Here is a 27,167-nt window from a genome sequence, read left to right as displayed (position 1 = left end):
ACAAAAGATTTGCCTGCCTCTGCCCGAGTGCTGGGATTAAAAGTGTGAGCCACCACACCTAACATAGGATGAAGAAATTCTAATCTGATGTGACAGCTCATTGGCACTTTGTACTCCAAAAGGAAAATTCATTAGGTTTCTCATCAGAACAAAACTGTAATTTATACCTATGAATAACATATAAATAATAAAAATTAGTAAGAGAATAAAAGTTCATAAAATAGACCGTAAAATAAATATGAACAGTCAAGCAACAAATGAAAATACTTTAATTCAAGTTACATTTTTGATAGAAAAAATATTTCCTAAACCTTTTGAATCTGCTATGCATGTATGTTCTAACATTGAAAACAAAATTTAAAAAGCAGGCATGCTTATAATCCCAGAACCAATGAGCTGAAGGTAGGGTCAGGAATTTAAGGTTATCTGTAGCTACACAGTGAATTCAAGGCCAGCTTGGGTTACTTGAGATTGCTTTGGGGTGTGTGCACGGGGGGGGGGGGGGCTGTCTTTAAGCAACACATGATGGCACACTCCTATTAATCCAGCAATTCAGAAGCTGAAGCAGGAAGACTCTACCATGAAACACACACACATGCACACACATATTCACATGGGGATGGGGTGAAGTGAGTCAACATGAAGTTCTAAATAAGTAATATCTTGAAAAATTCTCTTAGTATATAAATTTCAAAACATAAGCCATATCTAACAGCCAGGAACCACATACTTATGTCCAAAGCATCTAAGAGCCTACTTAAAAGTGACTAATAAATACGAAGGGGGCATGAGGGAAGACAGCAGAAGAAAGTTAGAAGGAAAAGCAGAGAAAGGGGAGAAGGGAAAAGGAGAAAAGAAAAAAGAAAGCCCCGGTACCAATGGATAACACTGGTTCCAGGCATATTATTATTGCTGCCAGAGAGTAAGTAGTGCTTAAAATGAGAGGAAATGATAGCCAATAAAGATGTCCAGGTTTGGGGCTGGAGAGATGGCTCAGCGGTTAAGAGCATTGCCTGCTCTTCCAAAGTTCCTAAGTTCAATTCCTGGCAACCACATGGTGGCTCACAACCATCTGTAATGAAGTCTGGTGCCCTCTTCTGGCCTGCAGGCATACACACTGACAGAATATTGTATACATAATAAATAAATAAATAAATAAATAAATAAATAAATATTTATATATATTAAAAAAAAAAAAAAAGATGTCCAGGTTTTAAAAAAATATCCAAACCAGGCCCGGTGGTGTGTGCTTTTAATTCCAGCATTCCGGAGGCAGAGGCAGGAGGATCTCTGAGTTCAAGGCCAGCCTGGTCTACAGAGTGAGTTCCAGGTCAACCAGGGCTACCCAGAAACCCTGTCTTATGGAGGAAAAGTAAATAAATAAATAAATAAACAAACAAACAAACAAACCAAAGAAAGAAAATTCAAAAATAGAAGAACTGAAAAACCCAAATAAAAGCCACTAGTGCAAAAGCAAACCATGCTTGCTCACTGGTGTGGTGCCACACGTCTGTGCTCCCAGCAGGAGGTTCAGGAACCATCCTCAGCTACAGGGACTTTAAGACCAAATGAGGTTAAAAAACAAGTCTGGGCAGGTGGATGTTATGCCAAAATCCGTAAAGTCCCCGCAAAAGTCAACAAGGAGACCGAGTCCCGTATGTAAAAGCAATGAGCATTTATTATAATCAAGTTTGCAAATTTGGTCCCTCTGCATGTTCAACATATTGGAATAAACGGAGAGCCCCGAGCTCAGCTAGAGTTGGGTTTTTATAATAGTAAAGGTGGGGGTGAGGGGTTTCTGAGGTTCAGGACCCCTGATTGGCTGACATTTGTGTAGGGGTGTCCTGGTGAGTGTGTAGCTGGGAGAAGGTCACATCTACAGCAGTTGGAACTGTAGGCATTTCCTTTGGATGGTCTGTTTTCAGGTGGTGCTAGGTTCCTCCCGCAACCAGGCATTGTGTCAGGGTAAACTACTGAGACTCAGGCCTCCATTTAAATTTATCGAAGGCTAGAGTTCTACTCAGGCAGGTGATAATGGTTGGAAGTAAAGAACTTCCTTTGGGTGATCTGCCCACACTTAACTTATCATGGCTGACCCCCAACAACAGGCAGGTGGCTCAGAGAGCACAGTGCAAATGTGACCACCTGAGCTTGAGCTTCAGGACCCAGAGCAGAAGAGAACCAACCCCTCTAGTCTAAGAGATGACTGTAGCATGAATACAACACATACACAGCTGCCATGCTGGGCAACTCCAGCTCAGGGGTATGATGTCCTCTTTAGGCATCCACTGACACCTGTACATTCACAGGGTACAGTCACACAGACACAACAGACACATACAAATAATAATTTGAAACAAAAAAATTAAAAATCGTAAGGACACATCCATGGGCAAGATGGCAAGTTGGTCCAGTGACTAAAGCCACTTGGTACCAAGTCTGACTATCTGAGTTCCATCCCTAGTACGCACAGGATGGAAGGAAAAGATGGGACTCCCAGAAACAAGTGTCTTCCCCAAAAAACGAATAATTAAATGCAATGATACAAATAAAAATAGCTATAAAATTGTATAAATAAAAACATTCATTCAAATAGAAATAATGAACAAATAAATGTGAAGACAAATTAAAAAGCATATTCAGTCAAATCACTAAAAAAGCCCAAAGATAACAACAGACAGGGGCTGTGCCGGGTGTGTTTGTGCCTATGTGTACTGGCTGACATTACTTCTGCTTCTAAGACACAGACAGCATGGTGCTCTGCTACTCACCTGGAGGGTATTCTGGTCTAGGACCTGAAAAAGGGAGTGGGGTTTATTGTCAAAAGACACAGGGCGATGGAGGAGGTGGCCACTGCCATATGCCACCCATCCTGGTTCCAGCTCCTCATTTCGGCAGTACACAAACCCTCTGGAAGACAAGAGATATGGTGAAATCACAGGCTCCATCTACAGCCCTACATGGACTACATGGGTCTACACAAATACAAACATTTCTGACCTAATTCTTTTAAATGACTAGGCAAAATAGCTAAGAGAAAAGGAGCAAGTTTTCTTTGTGATTTTTTTTTTTTCCGAACAGGCTATCTCTCTAGCTTTTGACCAGGCTGGCCTTGAACTCACAGAGATCTGCCTGCCTCTGCCTTCCAAATGCGAGGATTAAAGGCAGTAAGGAGCAAGTTTTATATTAACATCAGAACTAACAAATTACAAAAAACATTTAATTTCCCATAATGATGAAGGAGAAAAAAAATCAGAGAAAGAATCCAACTGACTAAATATATCTCAATTAAAAACATCTCAATAACTATAGTTAGACAGAAGTCACAAAACTTATATCTCAAATGAAAGTCACCTTTAACTAATGTGAAGTCCAAATACAAAAAAAATTATTTAACCATAAACATGTTCATTTATCAACAAGAAGTCATGGCATTGCTGCATTAAAAAAAAAAAAAACCTTGAGGCTGTAAGCAGGGAAATCAGGAAGTGATCATGAGTTTAGTGTTAACCTTGGCTAAATAGGCAGTTTGAGGTCACCCTGAGCTATAATGAGACCATATCTCAAAAAAGAAAAGAATAGGTTGGGGGCTGGAGAGATGGCTCAGTGGTTAAGAGCATTGCCTGCTCTTCCAAAGGTCCTGAGTTCAATTCCCAGCAACCATATAGTGGCTCACAACCATCTGTAATGGGGTCTGGTGCCCTCTTCTGGCCTGCACGCATACATGGAAGGAATGCTGTACACATAATAAATAAATAAATAAATAAATAAATAAATAAATAAATAAATAAATAAATAAACAAACAAACAAATAAATAAAAAGAAAAGAATAGGTAAAAGAAAGAAAGTCAGGGGGCTGGAGAGATGGCTCAGAGGTTAAAAGAACTGACTGCTGTTCTGAAGGTCCTGAGTTCAATTCCCAGCAACCACATGATGGCTCACACCCATCTATAATTAGATCTGGTGCCAAGAACACTATATACATAATAAATAAATTAAAAAAAAAAAAAAAGAAAGAAAGAAAGTCAGGTGCTGCATACCTTTAATCCCAGCACCCAGTAGGGAGAGTCAGAAGGATAACTGAGTTCAAGGCCAGCCTGTGGCTTGGCAGTTAAGAGTGCTTCCTGCCCTTGCAAAGGACCTGAACTCGGTTCCCAGCACCCATATGTCAGCTCGTACCTACCTGTAACTCACTCCAGTAACCCCACAATATCAAAAATAAAAATCTTGTGCTGGAAAGATGGCTTGACAGTTAAGAGTACTTCTTGCTGAGAACCTGGGTTCAAGTCCCAGCACACACATGGCAGCTTACAACCATTCCAGGGGATTTGACACTGTCTTCTGACCTCCACAAGCACCAGGCTCACACGTGTACATTACACACACACACACACACACACACACACACACACACACACACACACTTAGATGCAGGCAAAAACATTCACGTACATAAAATGATATAAGTAAGTCTTTATTAAAAATAATACAACTAAAATAATTTTTTAAAATGCTGCTACCCAAGAGGACTTTCTGGCTAGGTAGCCAAGCACCTAAGTCAGAACAAAGCTGGAGTATTCTTATAGAGCAAGAGCTGGGGAGACAGGGTCTGTTTGTAAGCTCAGACTTGCTACTTGGTCATTATAGGAGAATCAGGACCCTGGCTGCTGTCTCTTTCAAGACTTGAGTGAGAGTTACAGTCACACAGGGCAAGGCTCACAACTGACCTGAGAGTGCCATGCAGTCCAGAGCCCAACTTGCTTACTCCTCTTCCAGCTGAGTTGGTGGTGTATAGGTAACGTCCATCTGCGGCGAGACAGCGCCCCAAGTCAGCATCTGAAATCAGTCCACACACAATGAGGCTATAAAAATGCTTTTCTAATTAAAAAAGAAAAAGTCTTCGGAAATTTACTGACATGAATCCCCAATTCAAATAACAATTTCAATGTTACCTCAACAGTAGATTAGATAGCTTGAACCCCCAAATTGAACATAGAAGAAGCAGGTGGAAATTGGAACTAGTTTCAGGGAGTGAAAGCATATGGTTATTAGCAGGCCACTCAACCCACCTGCCATATGATTGTTCTTTTCTTTTTCAAAAAGCAAAGACCTGAGTCAATTTTGACATCTCTAACTGACCTGCAATGACTGAGAACGAGTGCTTAGTAAGAATGGCTCTCAGGAAGCAGGATTTCATTAAGAGACCGTGGCCTCTTCATCAATAATATAGGGGTAATAATATGTACCTCAAGGGCTGCACCGCAGCTAGAGGAGACACCTAAGTAGTAGCTCTCTGGTACCAAACCAATGTTCCCTGATGACAATGGAATTATATTGTTATAGTAATGGCAAATGTGGAATTAAATAAAATCATCTTCTTTGGATTTGCCTTTTGGATATCCTAATTTTATCTGGAAAGAATAACACGAAAGCATGACCTCCTTTTATTAAAAAAAAAAAGTCTTATAATATTTACTTATCTATTAGTAAATATTAATAAATTGTGTGTGTGTGTGTGTGTGTGTGTAGAGGAAAATCTGCAGACTGTTCTCTCCTTCCATGTGGCACTCAAGAAGCAGATTCAGATGTCAGACTTTTCAGCAAGAGCCTGCACCTGATGAGCCATCTCCCCAGTCTGCTTCCCTTCTTGTAGTTCCCACCTGGCTATGGGTTCCCCATTCTTAAAAAGTTTCTCTATGTAGTAAATGATTTACTAAATGATTTTCCCAAGAATTTGTCTTAAAATGAGGCTACAGGTAAAACTTTAAGTGTTCATTTTTATAATCTTTCCCTCATTGTATTTTAACAGAGTTTGCCTGCCTGAAGTATGTCACACTAGAGGAAATTCAATGTCACATCACTCAAACCAGCACTGGATTTAGATTTAATGTTCAGTCTACTAATCTGAGAGAATAGAAATCTAACTAATTCTTACCCCGCCTCTCCCAAAGGAAGAAAAACAGTGAGAGCACTGCCTGCAGAGGTCAGAAGACAGCTATTCTCTGCCACATAAGTGCTGGGAATCAAACCCAAGTCTCTGGAAGAGCAATCAGTTCTCTCTCTCTCTCTCTCTCTCTCTCTCTCTCTCTCTCTCTCTCTCTCTCTCTTTCTCTCTCTCTCTCATACACACACACACACACACATTTTGTTTTTCCAAGTCAGGGTTTCTTCATGTAGCTCTGGCTGTCCTGGAACTATCTCCCTAAACCAGGCTAAGCTAAAACTCAGAGATTTTTCTGCCTCTGCTACCACCACCCGACTGCAATTGATACTTTTGTTTTATTTTAAAATTTATTTGTTTGTTTGTTTGATGTGCACTGGTGTTTTGTCTGCATATACTCTGTGTGAGGTGTCGATCACCTGGAACTGGAGTTACAGACAGTTAAGAGCTGCCACATGGGTGCTGGGAATTGAACCCTGGTTCTCTGGAAGAGCAGCCAGTGCTCTTAACCACTGAGCCATCTATCTCTCCAGCCCTGAAACCAATACTCTTAACCTTTACCTTTGGGCCATCTTTTTAGCTACATTTAATTGATTGATTGGTTGATTGATTGATTGATTGATTTAGAGGCAGGGTCACCCTGTAAAGCCCTGGCTGTCCTCCAATTTACAGAGATCCCTGCCTCTGCCACTGAGTGCTGGGATTACTAGTGTGTGTCAACCACACCCTGTGACATCTTAAATATTTTCACTTGAAACTATTCAATTACTTTTACTTGCCCATCTTTAGATCATAGTCCAAGTCCTTTAGTGTATGTGTCTGACAAGAGACAGAAGTAAAGGGGACCAACTACACAAAACTGGCCAGGAATTGATATTCTATCTAGAGAGGCTGGGACAAAGGGACTCCTTGAATCCTGGAGTTTGAAAGCAACCTGGGCCATACAGAAAGAATATGTCTCCAAATCAAAGGGAAAGGAAAGGGAAAAAAAGGAGTGGGTGGAGAAGAGGAAGGAAGAAAATAAGAGGGAAAGAAGGAAGTGTGGAAGGAGGAAAAGGAGGAGAAGAAAGAATTGCTCTACAAGTACTCTGAGAAACACACCCTTCACCTGAACACAAAAGCAAACACATCAGCCTGATGCTGTCCCCTCAGAAACCCTCCCCTAGGGAAGAGCAGGTGGTTTGAAGAGAGAATAAAAAGGCTTTAGCTCAAAGCAGAGTTTGGAGCCCATTCCAGTGAGAGCAGCCTGGACACAGCAGGTGGTCTGCTTCTCTGGCAAGTCTGTGACCAATGCCTTCCTTGCCCCTCCTCTCAGCCCTCTCCAGATTGAAAGAGTTATAAGAGAATGGCTCTGGGCTGTGAGGTGCTGAGCAGCCATTGCTCACACTGCACTATGTGCCTTAGACTTGATGGGGAGGAGTCTCAGAGAGGGCTGAGAATGAAGGAGTGTGCTGGACAGGCTCTCAGCTCAATCTATACCCATCTACCCTGCACCAATTTCTCAGAGACACAGAGTTTTTTCTTTTCTTATTCTATTTCATCAGTTATCTAACAGCTAATGACATACTATGATATAATGTTACAGTAAGTAATGTCATTATAATAACTGGTGGTCAACTACAATGACAAATCAGTTTGGAAACAAATCCTACTTTTGGCAAGCTATACTGCCCAGTGGGAGGATAGTGCATAGTGTAGAGCAGAACTGATGACCTGGGTGCTGTCTAAACAGTTACAGAGCCAATGCTGAGGCCCCAGTCACTCAAAGAGTCTGACAAAGAGGTTACTTAAGAGAGCCTCTGTCATTTTTGCTGAGGTCATGTAATAACTTGGCAGGTAACCCTATAACACTGTGTAAAAATACCTCAACACTTCCTACTTTGTGTAAAGGACTTAACAGTTCAGGTTTTCTTCCATCTTCTTTTGTCTTTAGTAAACTATTAGAAGAAATGGCATCATGGGGATGTCTGACCATCTTACAAATATGCACTGCAGCTTCAGTACCTGAGGATCAGGAGTCAAGTGAAGTAACACATGCCACCTGCTAGGGTTATGGCATGGCCCTTGGCTAGAACAGTAAAGCCTGTCCATCTGCTCATCTGTCCTTGAGTATCAGCCTTCAGACTTGCACTGATAAAGCAAACAATGTACAGGAATCTTCAGCTCTAAATTAAAACAAACTCGGGGCTCCAGCCAAAGCATTTGCCACAGTGATCTAAAACCACTCTTCTCACATTTGACTGTTAATCCCAGGACACTAGCCCTTGCATTCATTCCCATTACCTTTGTTCTCAGAACTGGAGCCAGTGTTGCTGTCTGGTGCAGGCAGCATGTCTTCATACCCCCAGGATACTATGTGTTTTCCCCCGAGTAAACAGGATGGGGATCCAGGTCCCCCTTCCAAAAGTAGCAGCCTGTGGGGTGAAGAATTGCAAAGACCTAAGAGTGCCCATTCCAGCAAACCAGAAGTCTACTTACCAGCTCAAAAAGCAAATGCAAATGGTTTAACGAAATATACATCTGAATACTATTCACAGTATATTTTAATAAAAAATTACAAAGCAATGTTTACAAAACTTTGGGCCAGGTTTAGATGGCTTGGTGGTCAGGAAGCACCAAGGTCATGCAAGGTGATGGTCTGAGCTCAACCCCTGGGAGGACCACAGTGGTACACACCTCTAATTCCCAGCACTCCCACATTGATATGGAGTGGACAGTGGCCCAGAAGCTCACAAGCCAGGTAACCTGGAGTGTGTGATGCAGAAACAGAAAAGAACCTGTCTCCATCAGGCCGAAGGAGTGATCCCTGCAAGTGGCTTTCTTCCACAGTCATACCACATACCTTGGAATGGTACCAACATCCTCAAAAAATTTTAATTTATCTGTATATAAAATATAGTCGCCGGGCAGTAGTGGCGCATGCCTTTAATCCCAGCACTCGGGAGGCAGAGGCAGGCGGATCTCTGTGAGTTCGAGGCCAGCCTGGTCTACAAGAGCTAGTTCCAGGACAGGAAAAAAAACTACGGAGAAACCCTGTCTCAAAAAAATCAAAAAATAAATAAGGAAAGAAAGAGAAAGAAAATTCCACACTAGCAAATAGCCAGAAAATCTTGCTCTGGATTCTTCTCTGTGAAGCGGGAACAAAATGACCCTTTATTACCAATCTTGTCAGCTTTCTTCAGGTGGGCTGATTGCTGCCTGAGATCCTGTCTGTATTTATTCCTTATTCGCCTGGAAAAGCTGCCATCTTCAGGAAACCATACAAAGAATTGTTTTGGATTTCTACTCGAGATTTATCAGGGCTCGAATGCTTCCTGCGCAGAACACACAGCTATCCCAGTTTCCAATANATTTTTATTTATTTAATTATTTGGGGGGGCTTTAGATTTTAGTAATGTTGCCTCATGTAACCCAGGCTAGCCTTGAACTCCCTGATCCTTTTGCTTCTACCTCCCAAATGCTGGAATTAATAAACATGCACCACTACACCTGGTTTTACATTCCCAGCCTAAATGTATGTTTATTAAGTGGACAAATATGTATGAAGGAAAAAGAAACAGGTAAAGAGGGCCATGTGTAGGAAGCACACATACCAAAATGAAACAAGTGGTATTACTGGATAATAAAACTGAGAAAGATTTCAATTTCTTCTTTACACCTGAACACACTGTCATCTCATATCACAGTAAAAATTCATCACAGACTAGAACTCGTTTTTAAATTTAAAAATATGGGCTGGAGAGATGGCTCAGAGGTTAAGAGCACTAGCTGCTCTTCCAGAGGTCCTGAGTTCAATTCCCAGCAACCACATGGTGGCTCACAACCATCTGTACTGAGATCTGGCACCCTCTTCTGGCGTGTGGGCATACATCGAGGCAGAATGTTGTATACATAATAAATAAATAAATCTTTAAGAAAAAATAAATTTAAAAATACACTCTAAGAACACTTTGACATCCTTAAGCAGTTAGCTATGAGTCTATATTTATTCAAAATTATCAATTAGCAAGGTTTAGTAATCTGTCCCTAAAAGCATCCATGCACAAATCTTATTTAGAAGGACAGGATGTAAAGGGACAACTCACCTATATAAAACATCGGCGACAGGCAGGGAGCCCAGCTCAGTCTGTCTCTGTAGCAGATGGACTGTGTGGACAAAAGTCTTCAATGATCCCCTAGAGAGAAAAGGAAGGAATGGAAAAGCAAGCAAGTTGGGCAGCTGGGGCTCATCTTATTAACCACAGGAGAAGGTGCCAAGATGGGTCTATCTGCTGCTACAGTTCAGAAAACATACAGACTTCAGCCATCTTACCCACAGCCACTGGCTCTGGTAGGACGTGAGTAGGGGGCCAACATAATTTCAACTATGGAGATGTTTGCTTGCTTTCCTGCTGACAGAAAAATCAAAACCGCAAAGTTCAAATACCAAGCACCTGAGGGTATCGTGTATGGACAGGTTCCATCACCATACCACCTGATCCTCAGGAAAGACATCACAGGGTGAGTGAATCTCAAGTCTAACAGTGTTTCCAAACTTGACCTTGAAGGCTTTGTTAAATTCATCCACTTCACACAACATCTCCCTTGTAGGACTCACTATACACTGACTTCCTCATGATTCCCAAAGCTAGAGGTTCTGGGAAGTCTGAGATGTCAGCAGGACTGCCAAGAAGGTATTTTCAAGAAGCACAAGGCCCACCTGGCAGCACTCCAGGTACAGATGCCCAGACTAACAGCTGCCTGGATCTGAGGAGCTACCTTGCTTGTCACCCTCTTCTCTTAAGCAAGCCTTAATTGGCAGGTATTCTGTGCCTAACCTCAACAGAAACAGAGTGCCTATCACAAGACCTAGCAGACTCAGGCTTCCTTTTAATTTGATCCTTGCACTATCTCACACGTTCAAAGGACAGGTTAAGGCAGGGAGGCAGTGTAATATAAAGGCACTGCCTGTAGCCTGGAGACACAGACATTGAAACTGGGCACTGCCACGACTGCACAATCTGTCTTGTCCCCTAAGTCCTGTGGATTCTGCCTCCATCTGCTCAATAGGCACAACTCCCTGGGAGACACTGTTTTACACAGAGGGACAAAGCACAACATTTGAAGAATGAAGAGCCACTAATTCTACATCATTCCAGCCTGCTGGCTTTAGTCACATTTTTAGAGAAATATGTGAAGTCTTTCCATGGCTCACAACCCCTATGTGATCTAGGTTAGACCAATCTCACCTCCTATCTCTTCCAGTCTTCCATGACAGTCCAGTGACCCTTCTTTGCTGCCTGCTGCCCCTTTTCTATAGAGCTCTCTGCTGCTGGCTCTTGTGCTAGCTCTTTCTCATCACCCAATCTACAGTTCAGATACCAGGTCAGTTCTGCCTCTGCCCTATCTCCACTTAGCTATCCTCCACCAAAACATCCTGGTTTTGGCCTGGAAAGATGGCTTAGCAGTTAAAAGCACTTGCTGCTCTTTCAGATGACCTGGGTTAAGTACCTACACGATGGCTTACAACCATTTGACAACTCCAGTCCCAGGGAATCCGATGATGCCTTCTGGCCTCTGCAGGCACCAGGCACATATATGATATACAGACATAAAATAAATCTCAAAACATTAAAAAAAAAGTCCTGGGATTGGAAAGATGGCTCAAGTGATTAAGAGCATTGACAGCTCTTCCAGAGGACCGAGGTTCAACTCCCAGCACCCACATGGCAGCTCAAAACTGTCTGTAACTCCAGTTCCAGGGAATCCAACACCCTCATACAGACAAACATGCAGGCAAAACCCCAATGTACATTAAATAAATAAATCTTGGGGGAAAAAACACACAATCCTGCCTTCTTTTTCTCTGATTATATCACTCTCTGAAATTACCTGATACATGTACGTGGCTGCCCTGCCTCATGTTCATATAAATTCTGAAATTTTAGGGACTCTGACTGTTCACCGCTGTTTCTTAACCACAGAAAAGAGTTCCTGACATGAAAGCAGTGAGTATGAAGGTTTTGCAGAATGAAGCATCCCTGGACCACTGAACTGCCAGATCTATAAAATTAGAGGCCTGAATCTCTATGGCCTAGGAGTTAGCAAGACTCCTACATGCCAGAGAGATATTAGATAAGTATTACTTGTAAGCCAGGTTTGTAGCTAATGTCTGTGAACACAGCTAAGAAGGGAGAATCATGATCTCCCTAACAGTTCCCCCCCCAAAAAAAAGCCTCACCCCCCCTCCACCTCCAAATGCAGGAGAAACTGGAAACTTCCTCTCTGATGGCTAGCTTTCAAAGTTATCAGGTGGGCTGCTGGAGGAGAAAACCTATCAGTCTCACTCAGCAATAAAGATTTAAAAGACTGAGCAACATACCCTACTGACCTGCCAGGCAATAATGGCATGACTGCTGGAGGGAGAGGGAGTCCACTCAGGGAATTCCCACCTGGGACAGTAAACCTAGACAAAAAGTCTGTGGCAGGAAGATGACAGGTCCTTGTAGAAAAGCTACTACGGTTGTTCTGTTATGGACAAGTTGTGTCATCAAACTGTCTTCTAAATAGTTATGTTTATGCTCATAGCTTAATGCTGCTGCCAACTTTGGTCAGAAGTGTCATTCTGCAGTGGGTATCAGGTAAATACTCATAACTAGCTATATTACTGAGCATAAATTACTATTGTATGCTCAGCCCTAAATGGGGCATGAACATTAGCCCTCCAAGGCTCAGGGAACTTCTTGGTAGAGGTATACAAAGACAAAGCTGGGAAGGAATGGAGTGCTCTGAAATGAGGTCTTCTGGGTGACATGACTGTGTGGTCATAGTCACAGCAGCTGTTCACTACCTGTATGAGACCTACATAAGACTGAGCCATCCACATTTGTGATGGAGTGGAGAGGGGCTCAGGAGGTTTCACCCCTTCTGAGGCAGTTAATGGTTGCTATGGGAGGAAGAAGCATTTTCATAATGATTTAGTCATTGGTAAGGTACTTATGCTCCTATAAATAACCCCTTACCCATGCTCTTGTAAGCAAACTTAATTAAAAATGAAGAGGGGGAAGAGGGAGAGAAGGGGAAAATGTTAGAGGAGGTGGAATATTCATTTCATATTTGTGCCAAATAGAATTTGGGATCTTAAACACATAATTTTAATAAGTATTGTGATTAGAATGAATTTTAGTTCATAATTAAAAAGTAGTTTAGTGGTCCAATGTTCAATAACGAAATGCTCAAAACTAAAATATTATTCCCAGCATCCTTGTAATGCTAGTAATGTCTAAGTGGGAATTTTCTCAAAATGGAACTTTCACATTGATAATAAATCTATTCAAGCCTCAAAATTATTTTTTGCGTATGCAGAAAAATCAATCAACCTAATCTAAAGCCTTTACAGAGAATCTTATTTCTGTATTATGCAATGTCTCCAGAATGAAACTCATGTCAGAGTTTGCAAAATCAGCTACTGTCTTCAGGAATTGAGACCAACCTGTGACAGTTTGCTCCGGGCAAGGAAGTAGACAGTGTAGAATGATGTTACCCTCCCTTTAATAATGACTGGAGATTCAGCCAATTGCAGATCAATTTTGAAGCCATAAAGAAAAATCCTCTGCCAAGAGAGTTTCCCCACATAAACCTGGGTTAAAAAAGGATGATCACACCCTGCTCCTCCCCCCAAAAAAAACATTCTGAGGAGGAAAGATAAGTGATTGACACTAGACAGGCAGGCCATGGATGTAATGGGTTCCTGACAATATACTCTGATAGGAACAAGGGCAGTGAACTTCCTCACACGAGATCATACATGCTGTTAGAATTACAAGCTGCAGACCAGCCTGGGCACTGCAGCAAGACTCTGTGGGAGGGGAAGGGACAAATCCCAAATCTGTTTCCTAGCAACAGCATGTCAAGCACATCAGTAGAGAGGACAGCATGCTACTGTATCTTGACATAAACCGAGACATCTTTCAGTTAAAGCAGGGCCCAGGACAGGTGAGGCGGCTCAGCAGTCAAGGACATTCACTACCATCCTGATGACCTGAATTCTATCCCAAAACCTCCATGGTGGAAGAAGAGAACTGAGTCATGCAAGTTGTCCTCTGATCTCCATACTCACACTATGTCATATGCATGTACCCCACATACACAATAAGTAAATGTAAAATATTTAAAATATATAAATGTGAGTCCAGAAATACAATCTATGACTTAGTCTTGTGACAAGGTGAGATCCTGTAATTTGCTGAAAGACCCCTTTATTGACATTTAAAAAAATAATTAACATTTCTATAACATTTTGCCTTTCCTTAAAGGAGAAACACAGACATAGTACCCTCTGCTCTGAGGAAGATGGACCCCGAGAGTGATCAGCTGCAGTAAAGGCTGCTGCTCCTAGTTGTCACTAAAGGAGAGCTGGACTCATGAAGTATGCCTGAAGCTGTGACATTCAACACTAAAAACAGAAGCACATGCTGAGATACCCATGAAATAAACCTGGTGCAAGTGCACGAGGCAGAGAGTATACAAGTGGCACATTGTGTCATTTTCCTTACCTGGCACATGCCAAAGCCACCAGGGCAGCGGCAGCATTCTCCTTCTGTTTGTGTGGGATGTGTCGGCCTGTGTCCGAGGTCTCCTCTAGCCAAGAGCACAGCAAGGTTTCTATCCCATTGAGACAGTCAGCAGGCTCCTTGGTCAAGCTCAGAGGCTGACAGTCACGCAGGCAGTTCAATAGCACCTCAGCAGTTATGTTACAGAGGGAGGGGTCTGTTCTACTCTGGGACTGAATAAGGGGGAAGACCAACAGGAGGCCCACCCGGGATGTGAAGGGCGCTTGCTCGGGTTGCTGCAGCAAGCCCTGGCGCTTGAGTAGGGCTAAGGTTTCTTCATCACCAGAGCCTTCCCTTTCATGCTGTTCCTCCAGGGCCAGCTGGCGCTGGGCATTCCACAGTCCACGCAAGGCATTCAGGCGGTATTCCAGCAAGCGGGCATAGGCATTGCTCTGATTCCCACAAACAGAGCGCAAACGTTCTGCTAACTCGGTTGGGTTCTTGGTCTCAAATGTTAAAATCTAAAAAAAAAAAAAAAAAAAAAAAAAAAAAAAAAAAAAAAAAAAATACAATAGAGAAGTGGGTATATATTGCCTTCACCAAAGTCATTATGGAAGCAAATATGCCCATTAACTTCTACAGAGTCCACAGTACCGGGCAAGATGGCTCACAACTTTAATTCTAGCTCTAAGAAATTATATAAGATTCACAGCCTGGGTTGCAGAGTGATACCCTTCTCTCAAAAGCAAAACAAGGGGATAAAATGCTTGCCTATATACGTGGGAGTTTGGACCTCCACCATATATGTAAATGCAAGGCAGTCATGGTAGCCCACCTGCAATCTTGGAGCACTTAGGGATACAAATACAGAGGAACCCCGGGAGCAAACTGGCTAGCTAAACTAGCAAAACCAGTAACTTCTGGGTTCAACTAAGATCCCTGCCTCAATATATAAGGTTAAGAGCAATCATGAAAGACACTTGATGCCAACCTCTGTCCCCAAACACACATACCACAGACACACATAAAGAAAAACAAAGGAAAAAAATTCTAAAAAGTAAAAATAGTTCACATCAAAACTTATTTCCATTCCAACCAAACAGAAAACATGACCTGTAAAGTTGGTTCTTCACTGATGGATATCCCCATACCAGGTTTTTCTGCTATAGTTCCTTTTAAAATCCAGAATAGAACACCCAGGATGATGGCTCACCAATAGAGTGCATGTTTAACCTGTTTTGGTACAATCCTCAGCACCAAATATATATATGTGCACACACACACTTATATATACACATGCACACGCACATACACACACGTATACACGCATGCACGCATAAACAGAGGTTAGACTTACTGAAAAGTCCTCAAGATAGTCAGCCGTGCTAACCAATAATCCCAGCACTCAGGAGGCAGAGGCAGGCAGATATCTGCTCGAGACATCCTGGTCTACAGAGCGAGTTCCAGGACAGCCAGAACTATTACATAGAGAAGACTTGTCTCAGAAAATCAAAAAAAGAAGAAAAGAAAGAGAAAAGTCCCCCCAAGGGACTGGAGAGATGGCTCAGAGGTTACGGGCACTAGCTGCTCTTCCAGAGGTCTTAAGTTCAATTCCCAGCAATCATATAGTGGCTCACAACCATCTATAATGGAATCTTATGCCCACTTCTGGTGTAAAGGTATACATGCAGATAGAGCACTCATATACATAAAATAAATATATAAATCTTTTAAAAAAAGAAGAAGAAAGGAAGGAGGAAAGAAGGGAAGGAAATAAAGAAGGGGGAGGGGAGAGGAGGAGAAGGGAGGGGGGAGGAGGGAAGAAAAGAAAAGTCCCTAAGACAGTCAACAATGTTGGCTAATAATTCCAGCACTCAGAGGATGTTCAAGGCTGCTCCCAAGGAAGAAAGAGAGGGTTATGGAGTACTCAAATCATAAAGGCAAGGCATGGTACAGAGATTCAGGATGCAGGAAGTTTTTTGCCTTTCTCCAAGTCTCTCCGATTTGACTTTCCCCAGGGACAGGCCCAACCACTCCTGCATGCTGCATGAGATCTACATCCTGAACTGATGTGGGAGTGATTTCTTATTAATAAAGAAACTGCCTAGGCCCCTTGATAGGCCAACCCTTAGGTGGGTGGAGTAAACAGAACAGAATGCTGGGAGAAAGAAGCTTAGTCGAAGAGTCGCCATGATTCTCCCACTCCATTCAGACGCAGGTTAAGATCTTCCCTGGTTAGACACCTCGTGGTGTTACAGGGATATTAGAAATGGATTAGATCGATATGTAAGAGCTAGCCAATAAGAGGCTTGGAACTAATGGGCCAGGCAGTGTTTAAAAGAATACAGTTTCCGTGTAATTATTTCGGGGCATAACCTAGCCAGGCGGGCGGCTGGGTGCTGGGGACGCAGCCTCGCCACTCTTATTTCAACACTGAACTCCTTTGCTTCAGGGTCTTAAGAGCACTGGCTCTTTCTTAATTGAAATTCTAAGTTGCTGAAAATTTAAATGACACCTCCTGAGAACCACTCATTTTGGCAACAAAAAAAAAAGGTGAATCCTGAACACATAAGAACTGGATGAATCTTTATCACAACACAGACAAGTTAAGGGTAGGCGACAGTAAGAACAGAGTGTACCTTAAGACCAAACAATGGTGAACATCCCACATTTATTAGTGGGCATTCTAGGCTTGAAGAATAAAGATCATATTTGTTTTTGACAATCCACTTGGTAACAGGCGTTAGTTAGAGACTTTTTTGTTTTGTTTGGGTTTATAGCTGTGGAGCCTGTCCTGGAACTCACTCTATAGCCAGGCTGGCCTCAAACTCTAGTGAGATCCACCTGTCTCTGCCTCTCTGGGATTAAAGGTGTGTGCCACCACCACCTGGCAAGGTGTTAGAGATTTAACACTTATAACAACTCAGGGTCATAACTCATAGTCTAATTTTCTTCCTTCCTTTATCCTTTCCTTCATTCCTTCTTTTCTTTCTGTAGACCAGGCTGGCCTTGAACTCATAGAGACCTGTCTACCTCTGCCTCCAGAACATTGGGATTAGAGGCGTGAACCACCACCACCTGGATCTAGAATAGTTCTTTCAAGTCAGTGATAACAATGTAACTAGAGCACTTGTAATAAAAATATACACCATATTGTACAATTTTATTATATTCATTGCTTATATTAAAATTATATTTTCAGTTTATATTGCTATTTGTTGTTTATATAAAATATTATATTTATAGTTTAGAGTTAACTATAGACTATTTCGTGCTTATCAGTGTATTTCAGAAACAATGTTGGAGATTTCTAATAAGAATAAATTGTTATTTAGTGGTACTGAGTTGCTTTTATGATTCATGAGTTCAGAAAATGCTTATATTGAACTTTATACTAGTTACTTCAGATACCCTAAGTGGATGATCAGTGTATGAAAGCAAAAGTGTACACACATGTATTGTATATCCAGACTGAGGGACTGTCATCTAAGATGGCTGAGTCATCTCATGATGCACTGCAGTACATGAGGATTCCAACTTCCCCATACAGTTGCTAACTCGTTACCTCCGCATCTTTCACCAGAGCCATGCTATCGATGTGCAATGACATTTCCCTTAGTTTGAGCTACAATTCTCTGGTCACTAATGATGCTGAACATCTTTTCACAGATGAATTTGTCTATTTCTTTGGGAAACAACTAGTACAGGGATGGAAGTATGACTCAATGACAAAGCACTTGGCTAGAGGAAGGCCCTATGTTCCATCCTTAGCACCAAAGAAAAAATTACAGAATAGACCATTTGAAGAAAGAGTATTTTTGCCAAAACAATAAGTACAATAACTGCAATGACAGAAACATACCAACTAAGTTTAAACCTGTCATGCTGATATGTCTCAGGACAGCTTGGTCTACACATTAAGTCACCAACCCAAAAAACCCAACACCAACAACGATGGTGAGTGTCACAGAATTGTTTAGTGAAATATCCTACTGATAAAATATAAAACCTTGTGGGGGATTGGGGGTGGTACACTCCTGGGAGGCAGAGGCAGGCAGATCTCTATGAGTTCAAGGTCAGCCTGGCCTATAGAATGACTTCCGGGACAGTTAGGGTTACACAGAAAAATCCTGTCTTGTAAAACAAACTAAAAGCTGTAGCACTTGGGAGGCAGAAGGCAAGTGGATTCCTGAGGGTCTAAGGCCAGTGTGTTCTACATAGCAAGTACGAGGCCAGCAAGGGTTACTTATTAAAACCCTGTTACAGGGGCTGGAGAGATGGCTCAGTGGTTAAGAGCATTTCCTGCCCTTCCAAAGGTCCTGAGTTCAATTCCCAGCAACCACATGGTAGCTCACAATCATCTGTAATGAGGTCTGGTGCCCTCTTCTGGCCTGCAGGCATATACACAGACAGAATATTGTACTCATAATAAATAAATAAATATTTTTAAAAAAATAAATAAAACCCTGTTACAAAAATTTTAAAAGAAAAGAAAATGTACCTTACTGACTTCTTACAGCTGCTGTAACAAGTCACCACAAATATGTTTTTGTTTTGGGGTTTTTTGTTTGTTTGTTTGTTTTAATATTTATTTATTTATTATGTATACAATAGTCTGTCTGCATGTATGCCTGAAGAAGGCACCAGACCTCGTTACAGATGGTTGTGAGCCACCATGTGGTTGCTGGGAATTGAACTCAAGACCTTTGGAAGAGCAGGCAATGCTCTTAACCGCTGAGCCATCTCTCCAGCCCCCTGTTTGTTTGTTTTTTGAGACAGGGTTTCTTTATGTAGCCCTAGCTGTCTTGGAACTAGCTCTGTAGACCAGGCTGGCCTCAAACTCACAGAGATCCACCTGCCTCTGCCTCCGAGTGCTGGGATTAAAGGCGTGTGCTACCACCACCCAGCTACAAATGTGGTTTAAGAGAACAGATATTCTTGTATAATTCTGGAGATCAGAGTCCCAGTTCACTTTTTTGTTGTTGTTGTTTGTTTTTGTTTTTTCGAGACAGGGTTTCTCTGTAGCTTTGGAGCCTGACCTGGAACTAGCTCTTGTAGATCAGGTTGGCCTCAAACTCAGAGAGATCTGCCTGCCTCTGCCTCCCAAGTGCTGGGACTAAAGGCATGTGCCACCACCGCCCAGCTCCTGTTCACTATTCTGGGTCTAAAATCTATAGTAACACCAGAGGCTCTTGTAGCTTCTGTTAGCAGCCAGCAACACTGGGCTGGTGGCTGTACTCCTTCAATCTCTGCCTCACTTCTCCTGGTAGGTAATCTCCCCTACCTCTCTTTATGTGCCTGACTGTATCTAGAGCCTCCCAAAGCTGTAAAGACTCCTTTTCCTTAAAAGAAGCAGTTAAAAGTTCCCAGGATATGATCTTTCCCACTAGTACTCAGGAACTCAAGGTCTGGGTTACCTCAGTTATTTATTTTATGTGTGTTTTGTCTGTGTATTTTTCTGTGCACCACTAGCATGTAGTGCCCACACAAGAAAGAAGAGAATATCAGGCCCCTGGAACTGAAGTTATAGACAGTTGTGAGTCATTCTGAGGGTGCAGGAAGTTCAACCTGGTCCTCTATAAGAGCAATAAGTGCTCTTAACCACCGAGCCTAGTCTCCAGACCCAACAATTTATGTATTTCTATTTTTTATGTGTATGGGTATTTTGTCTGCATGTATATGTACCATGCGCATATATCTGCTGCCTCCAGAGGCCAGAAGAGGGCATCAGACCCCATGGAGCTAGAAGTAAAGCTAGCTGTTAGCTGTCATCTAGGTGATAGGATTCAAACCTAAGTGCTCTGCAAGAACAGCAAGAGCTCTTAACCACTGAACCATATATATGTATGTGTACCACCTGTATGGAGTGCCTACAGAAGCAAGAAAACGGCACTAGATTCCCTGGAACTGGAGTGACAGAAGCCATTAGCCATGTGGGTGCTAGTAACCAAATACAGGTCCCCTGTAAGAGCAGGAAACAAGTACTCTTAATTTCTGAAACATGTAGCTCCACTTCTTTATGTGTGCTATATGTGTGTGTATACATGCATGTGTGTATGTGTGTGGGGGTGTAGGTGTATCTTACCCTCTGAATCATCACTTTAGCCAAAATATACCTTCTTGATGCTGCTTTTAACTTCACTTCTGAGTTACAAACTATCAAGAAATGATACAGGATGAATACATCAAATATTCATCCAGACATAATGGGGCACACTTTTAATTTTTAACCCGAGTACTTGGGAAGGCAGATCTCTGTGAATTCAAGGTCAACCTGAAATACGAAGTTCCAGGCAAGCCAAAGTTAAATAGTATAAGGTTCTATGTTCAAAAAAATTGTTTTCAATTAAAAAAAAAAGGGAGATCTGGAGAGTTGGCTCAAATGGTGAAAAGCACTTGTTCTTGCAGAGGACCAGATTCTGTTCCCATGATGACTCATAAACATCTGTAACTTCAGTTCCAGAGATCTGATGCCCTCTTCTGACCTGTGTGGGCATCAGGCATGCATGTGATGCACAGACATACAGACAAAACTCATACACATAAATAAACATGTTTTAATAAAAAAAGAAAGAAAGAAACCAAGCTGGACAGAGGTGTTTTGCCTGCGTGTATGTCTGTGTGAGAGTGTTGGATCTTCTGGAACTGGAGTTACAGACAGGTATGAACCACCATGTAGGTGGTGGGAACTAAACCCAGGTCCTCTGCAAGAGCAGCCAATGCTCTTAACTGCTATGTCATTTCTTCAGCCCCCACAAAGTATTTTTTTAAAGAGGGAGTTCACAGAAAGCATAGTAATAAGGGAAAGAACAATCTTCAGTGACTAGAAGCCCAAAGCTACAGTAAGAAGTTGCCACAAGCCAGGTCTTCACCTTGACAAACGTAACATGAGGTGTCCTACTTTACAGATGGATGCTGGTTTAGGTCAGACTAAAGCCCAGTCTCTGAGCTCAGAGCACACATTCTAAACCACCCCACATATTTCCTACATGAGCTTCATACGCAGCATTCAGAGAACTAGTTGCAAGGCTACATCCCTGATTGCTTTCACCAGAGGCCCAGAGGCACTGCCTGTCACATCATAGTAATTCTCACAGATACAACCTGAGACACCTGCCCAAACACTACCCAAACTTTATTTAGAATTAAACCTATTACTGCATATAAAATAGTCATTGTTAGCTGGGTGTGGTGGTACACACTACAGAGGCACGTTATTTGTATTTTAATACATAAATCTTGCCTGAAGACCAGAGGCAAAGCTAAAGCTACTAGAAGTCAGGTAATAGTGACACACAACTTTAATCCCAGGTTTTGGGAGACGAAGGCAGGTGGATCTCTGTGAATTCAAGGCCCCCCTGGGCTACACAAGATCAATGCAGAAACAAATCCAGGTGGTGATGGCTCACACTTTTAATTAAGGAGTCATACCTTTAATCCCAGCACTAGAAAGGATATAAAAAGGCAGATGGATCTTTGTTAATGAGGCTTAGTCTGCTTAGTTTGTGATCACCCAGCCTTGGTAGAGGTAAGATTTTTCTAGTGGCTTGACTATTTTGCTTTTCTGGTTTTCTGGTTGAACCCCAATTTCTATCTCTGGGATTTTATTATTTGTGCTACATTTGATGCCCAACGTAATATACCACTACAACACACCTTTAATCCCAGCAGTCAGGAGGCAGAGGCAGGCAGATCTCTAGTTCCAGGACAGCTTGGATTAGAAACAAACAAACGTGTGTGTGTGTGTGTGTGTGTGTGTGTGTGTGTGTGTGTATGCAGGTGTGTGTGCGTGTGTGTATGGACACTAATACTGTTTCTTTTTCCACAAATACATAAATTTTTTGTAGAAAATATATATTTCTGAGTTTGCCATGGTAGTGTATGCCTGTGATCCCAGAACTCAGAATGCTGAGACAGGTTCAAGATATTCAGGACAAGGTCCTCCCCCCTCCGTCCATGTCTAGGAAGGTGAACATCCAAACTGGCTAGGCTCCCACCAAGCCGGAACATGAAGTAGGATCAAAACCCCTTGCCATTGACCTTGGCTTCTCATCAGTCCTCATTGTTCGCCATGATCGGAGAGTCCGGTTTTATCCCATGCTGTTTCAGTCACAGTCCAGCTGGTCTTGGTGAGTTCCCAATAGATCAGCCCCACTGGAGGGGGGAGGACCTTGGACTTTCCACAGGGCAGGGAACCATGACGGTTCGGGGGGAGGGGGGGGGGGGTCAGCCCCACTGGAGGGGGGAGGACCTTGGACTTTCCACAGGGCAGGGAACCATGACTGTTCTTTGGATAGGAGAGGGAGGGGGAGAGGAGTGGGGGGAGGGGGAGGGAAATGGGAGGCTGGGAGGAGGCGGAAACTCTTTTTTCTTATTCTCAATAAAAAAAAAAAAAAGATATTCAGGACAACCCGGACTACATAGCAAGATCCTGCAGGACTCAAAGGAAAAGAAAGAAAGAAAGGAAAGAAAGAAAGAAAGAAAGAAAGAAAGAAAGAAAGAAAGAAAGAAAGAAAACCAAGAGAAGTCAGGCAGTGATGGTACACACCTTTAATGCCAGTACTCAGGAGGCAGGATCTCTGAGTTCAAGGACAGCCTGGTCTAAAGAGTGAGTTCCAGTCAAACCCTGTCTCGAAAAAACAAAAAGAAAAGAAAACCAAGAGAGCTGGGTATGTTATTGTACACCATTAGTACCAGCACTTGGGAGGCAGAGAGGCAGATGGATCTTTGTTAATGAGACTAGTCTGTTCTACATAGGGAGACCTAGGATAACTGAGGTTGTACAGAGACACATACCTCAAAAAATAAATTGGATGGATGGATGGATGGATGGATGGATGGATGGATGGATGGATGGATGGAAAAACACATACATAAATACATAACTAAGTATTTTTTAAAAAGGAATACCAAGAGTCTGGAATGGGGAATAAAGTTAAGTAAACTTCAGGAACTACCTTCCACTTCCATTCCCTCCTGCTAACCATCAATGTTCATGGATCACACACTGGACTCTTAGTGTGGATCTATGCTTCACAAGCTTCCTTACACTCCAATAATCCGAGGAGAAAGACATCACTCTGGTCCATAAAGCAGTGAAGCTCAGAGCAGAGCCCATGGCAGGTGGTGAGAACTGCTGACTTACAACATAAGGACAGTATGTTGTCCCAAGCTGTGTTTGCTCTTGTGCCAATTGCTTGCCAGATGAACCTATAAACACATTCCATTTAGATGAGTGATGTGTGATAGGACAATACATATAATGCTGTGTTTGAGCCCCACCCCCAGAAATAGCTCTCTTATTAGTTTATCAGGCCATAGAGGTGATAGCCCATGAAATAAATGCTGAGATATGGTGAATTTGTATAAAAAGTTGAACATTTTAAAGATCAAGAATTCGAACTGAAGGTGGAAAAACTCTTTTTAAATTTTATACTTAGGAGACTGGAGAAATAGCTCAGTAGTTGAGAGCGTGGCAGCTCTTCCACATCTGGGTTCAATTCCCAGCATCCACATGGCAATTCACAACTGTCTGTAATTCCTGTTCCAGGTTATCCGACACCCTCTCCTAGCCTTCACAGATACTTAGGTATACACATACTGTACAGACATACATGTAGGCAAAACACTCATACACAATAAAGTAAATAGATCTATCACTGGCAGTGGAGGCACACACCTTTAATCCCAGCAGTTGGGAGGCAGAGGCAGGAGAATGTCTGACTTCGAGACCAGCCTGGTCTACAGAGCAAGTTCCTGAACAGTCAGGGTTATTACTAAGAGAAATCCTATCTCAAAAAACAAAAACAAACAAAAAAGTAAGTATATTTTTAAAAATAATAAATTTTATATTTAGTCAAATCACTATAGTACAGAAAAAAAATGATCAGAACAAACTTGTTTAACTCAAGAGCTGTTATACAAAGGATCCATATTGGGACTGGAGAAATGGCTCAGAGGTTAAGAGCACTGGCTGCTCTTCCAGAGGTCCTGAGTTCAAGTCCCAGCAACCACAAGGTGGCTCACAGCCATGTATCTGTAAAGAGATCTGGTGCCCTCTTCTGCTCTGTGAGCATACATGGAGGCAGAATGTTGTATACACAATAAATAAATCTTTAAAAACAACAACAACAACAAAACAAAGGATCCATATTAGGAAGTCCTGTGCTTCACTGAGGTGACCCAGCATCTCTATTTGCATAAGGAAGTGTAGAAGCAGAATAAAGCACTGGCCATTTTTGTTTGTTTGGTTTGGTTTTTAGCTTTTGTTTTGAGACAGGATTTCTCTGTGTAGCCCTGGCAATCATGGAACTCCCTCTGTAGACCAGGCTGGCCTCAAACTTGATATGGGAGTCCCCTCTGTATGCTGTGATTATCATAAATGAATAAAGAAACTGCTTTGGACCTATAGCAGGGCAGAACTTAGCTGGGTGAGGAAATATATATTTCGTGTGTGTGTGTGTGTGTGGTAAAGAAAAAAAACAGGGTCAAAAAATGCCAACAGTGGAAAGATTGTGGCTGGCTTTTAATCTCCATTTTCATGCATACAATAACCACAGATTATCTCTGAATAGGAATGGAGAGGACACTGTTTTAGGAAAATCACTAGACTATGACATCTAGCAAATAAGGTACGCTATGAAACAAAATAAAATTTGTTTCTTTAAAAATTACAGAGAAACACAGAAACACTTCAAAATAATGTTAAAGTCCTGTTCATGACATCAAGTCAATCTCTAGTAGTTTAACTGGCAAACAGAAGCCTTGCTTCTAGGAACAAGTCGGAGGAAAACACACAGCTTTGCTTTACTTGTTGATGTATGAGTCTCAACTTATCCATGCTGAGAACAGATGGCAAAAGAAATTGGCCCAGGGTGTCACTATGACTGTACAAATATGATGGTCATCAGGAAATACATTGTTCTTCATTTCAACCTTTTCCTAGAAACAACGCCTGGATGTTGTGGAATGAAAACAGGTGAGCAGGTGTGGGAGGATGTTATTTCTGGCAAGAGCTGATGGCAAAGAAGAACACTGAATGTGCTGCTTTCTACTTAATTCCAAAGATGCAATAAGGAAGGTTGGAAATACCTTGAATAATTTTATATCTCTAAAAGTCACTGTATTTTTAGAAAGGTTACTGGTAGTAAGAATATAGTTACTTTTATTTTTGTATAAAATATCTTCTCAAAATTCAAAGCCTAAACCAGGTGGTGGTGGTGATGCCTTTAATTCTAGCATTTGGAAGAGACAGATGATCTCAGAATTCAAAGCCAGCCTGGTCTACAGAGTGAGACACCTTGGGAGAAGGGTTGAGGGAGGACCTAAAATAAACATGATATACTTACAGTATACCCAAACAATAAAGATAATAAGAATTTCTGTAGAAATAGCAGTGTCAGTGAGATAGCCCAGTAGGTAAAGGTACTCACTCACCACCAGGCCTGAGGATCTGAGTCTCAGTCCCCTAGACCTACAAGGCAGGAGGAGAGTTGTCCTCTGACCTCCACACACATGACATAGCATGTGTGTGCACATACACTACACATAGCAAATAAACAATAAGAGAAAACATTATTTCATATAGTTCATCCAGCTTTGGTTGCAGAATTTTACAGCATAGCTGTCATGCTCTCTTATGTCTACACAGACTCAAAAATTTGCTTCTGGAGTTTCAAAGCATCTATTTTGGTTTTCTTTCTCAAAGATGCATGCTAACCAGGAGCCCACCAGTGAAACAAAACCACCTTAATCTATTATGTCCTTCTAAGCATTACATGTTAGCATTCTTAGATGAATCCATTCTTTAAGACACACTCTTGACACTCACTGTGCACACCCAGGCTGTTCTGCCATGATGCTGACCCACATGCCCCTTACAGCAGATCGTCCTTTGTTCCAGGTCACTAGGTCTCTTAATAAGTTACTAGTCAGTTCTTCTGGTTAACTGGTTAACATGACTAGTTTGGTGAATCAAACCAAATAGTAAGTATGGCTCCGTAGACATTTATGACCTAAGAAAGAGTGCTTTCATGGTAGCGATCCAGGAGAGGAAATGGCAAAGAAGTCATTTCCCCCATGCAAAATGTGCAGTCGGCTGGGTCGCTGGGTACCTGGTTTCCTAGTCTATAGGAAGAGCAATACACCTGGCTTGTTTTCTTTGATACTGGTGTTGCGGGAGGTCCTTCCGCCCCTCCAACCAATAGCTGCTGTGATACCAGCCCATTGGGGCGTGGTCTCTCTCCCTTTAAAAAAGCGGCTATTTCCTCTGCTCGCTCTCTTCACTTCCTCTTCCGCCCAGCATCCTATTCTGTTTATTCCACCCACCTATGTTCTAAGCTATGAGGCCAAGCAGTTGGTTTATTACTTAACCAATGAAATCAACAGATTGATATATGACACTCCCACATCATACTGATATGTAAACTATATCAACAGAAGAATTTACTTTTTATTTGACATGAGGTCTCATATAGGCCAGGCTAGTCTCCAGTTTGAACTTCTAACCGTCTGAGTGCTTAGATTACAATCATATGGCACCCCATGCCTCACTTTAGAACAGGAGTTCTACAAAGGAATGGAGCCCCTCCACCTCAGTGGGGTAACATTAGCATCTTTCCATTTGTGTAAGCAACTCTCAAGGCAGAGTAAAGGAAAAGGTTAGTCTTGGTGGTAAGGGAATGAATCTGATAGTA

At 42.1% G+C, this 27,167-nt stretch overlaps 1 protein-coding gene across 9 annotated transcripts in view; it reads right to left on the bottom strand.

Annotated features, from left to right (window-relative positions):
- The window catches only part of Hectd4 (HECT domain E3 ubiquitin protein ligase 4), a 182,052-nt gene that overhangs the window by 131,408 nt on the left and 23,477 nt on the right, over positions 1-27,167 (bottom strand). For all 9 annotated transcript variants that reach the window (XM_050158911.1, XM_050158912.1, XM_050158919.1 and 6 more), the window contains exons 2-6: positions 14,476-14,993; positions 10,027-10,116; positions 8,225-8,355; positions 4,728-4,836; positions 2,772-2,910 (exon numbers count right to left, since the gene is read on the bottom strand). In XM_050158911.1, coding sequence (XP_050014868.1) covers positions 2,772-2,910; positions 4,728-4,836; positions 8,225-8,355; positions 10,027-10,116; positions 14,476-14,993 — 987 coding nt within the window. The remainder of the gene's footprint in view (positions 1-2,771; positions 2,911-4,727; positions 4,837-8,224; positions 8,356-10,026; positions 10,117-14,475; positions 14,994-27,167) is intronic.

The sequence above is a fragment of the Alexandromys fortis genome, unplaced genomic scaffold (assembly GCF_014885135.2).
Source record: "Alexandromys fortis isolate MF-2015 unplaced genomic scaffold, M_Fortis_MF-2015_v1.1 scaffold_90, whole genome shotgun sequence".
NCBI lineage: Eukaryota > Metazoa > Chordata > Mammalia > Rodentia > Cricetidae > Alexandromys > Alexandromys fortis.
Note: the sequence above shows the minus strand (reverse complement) of the source record. Positions and strands in the feature narration are given on the sequence as shown.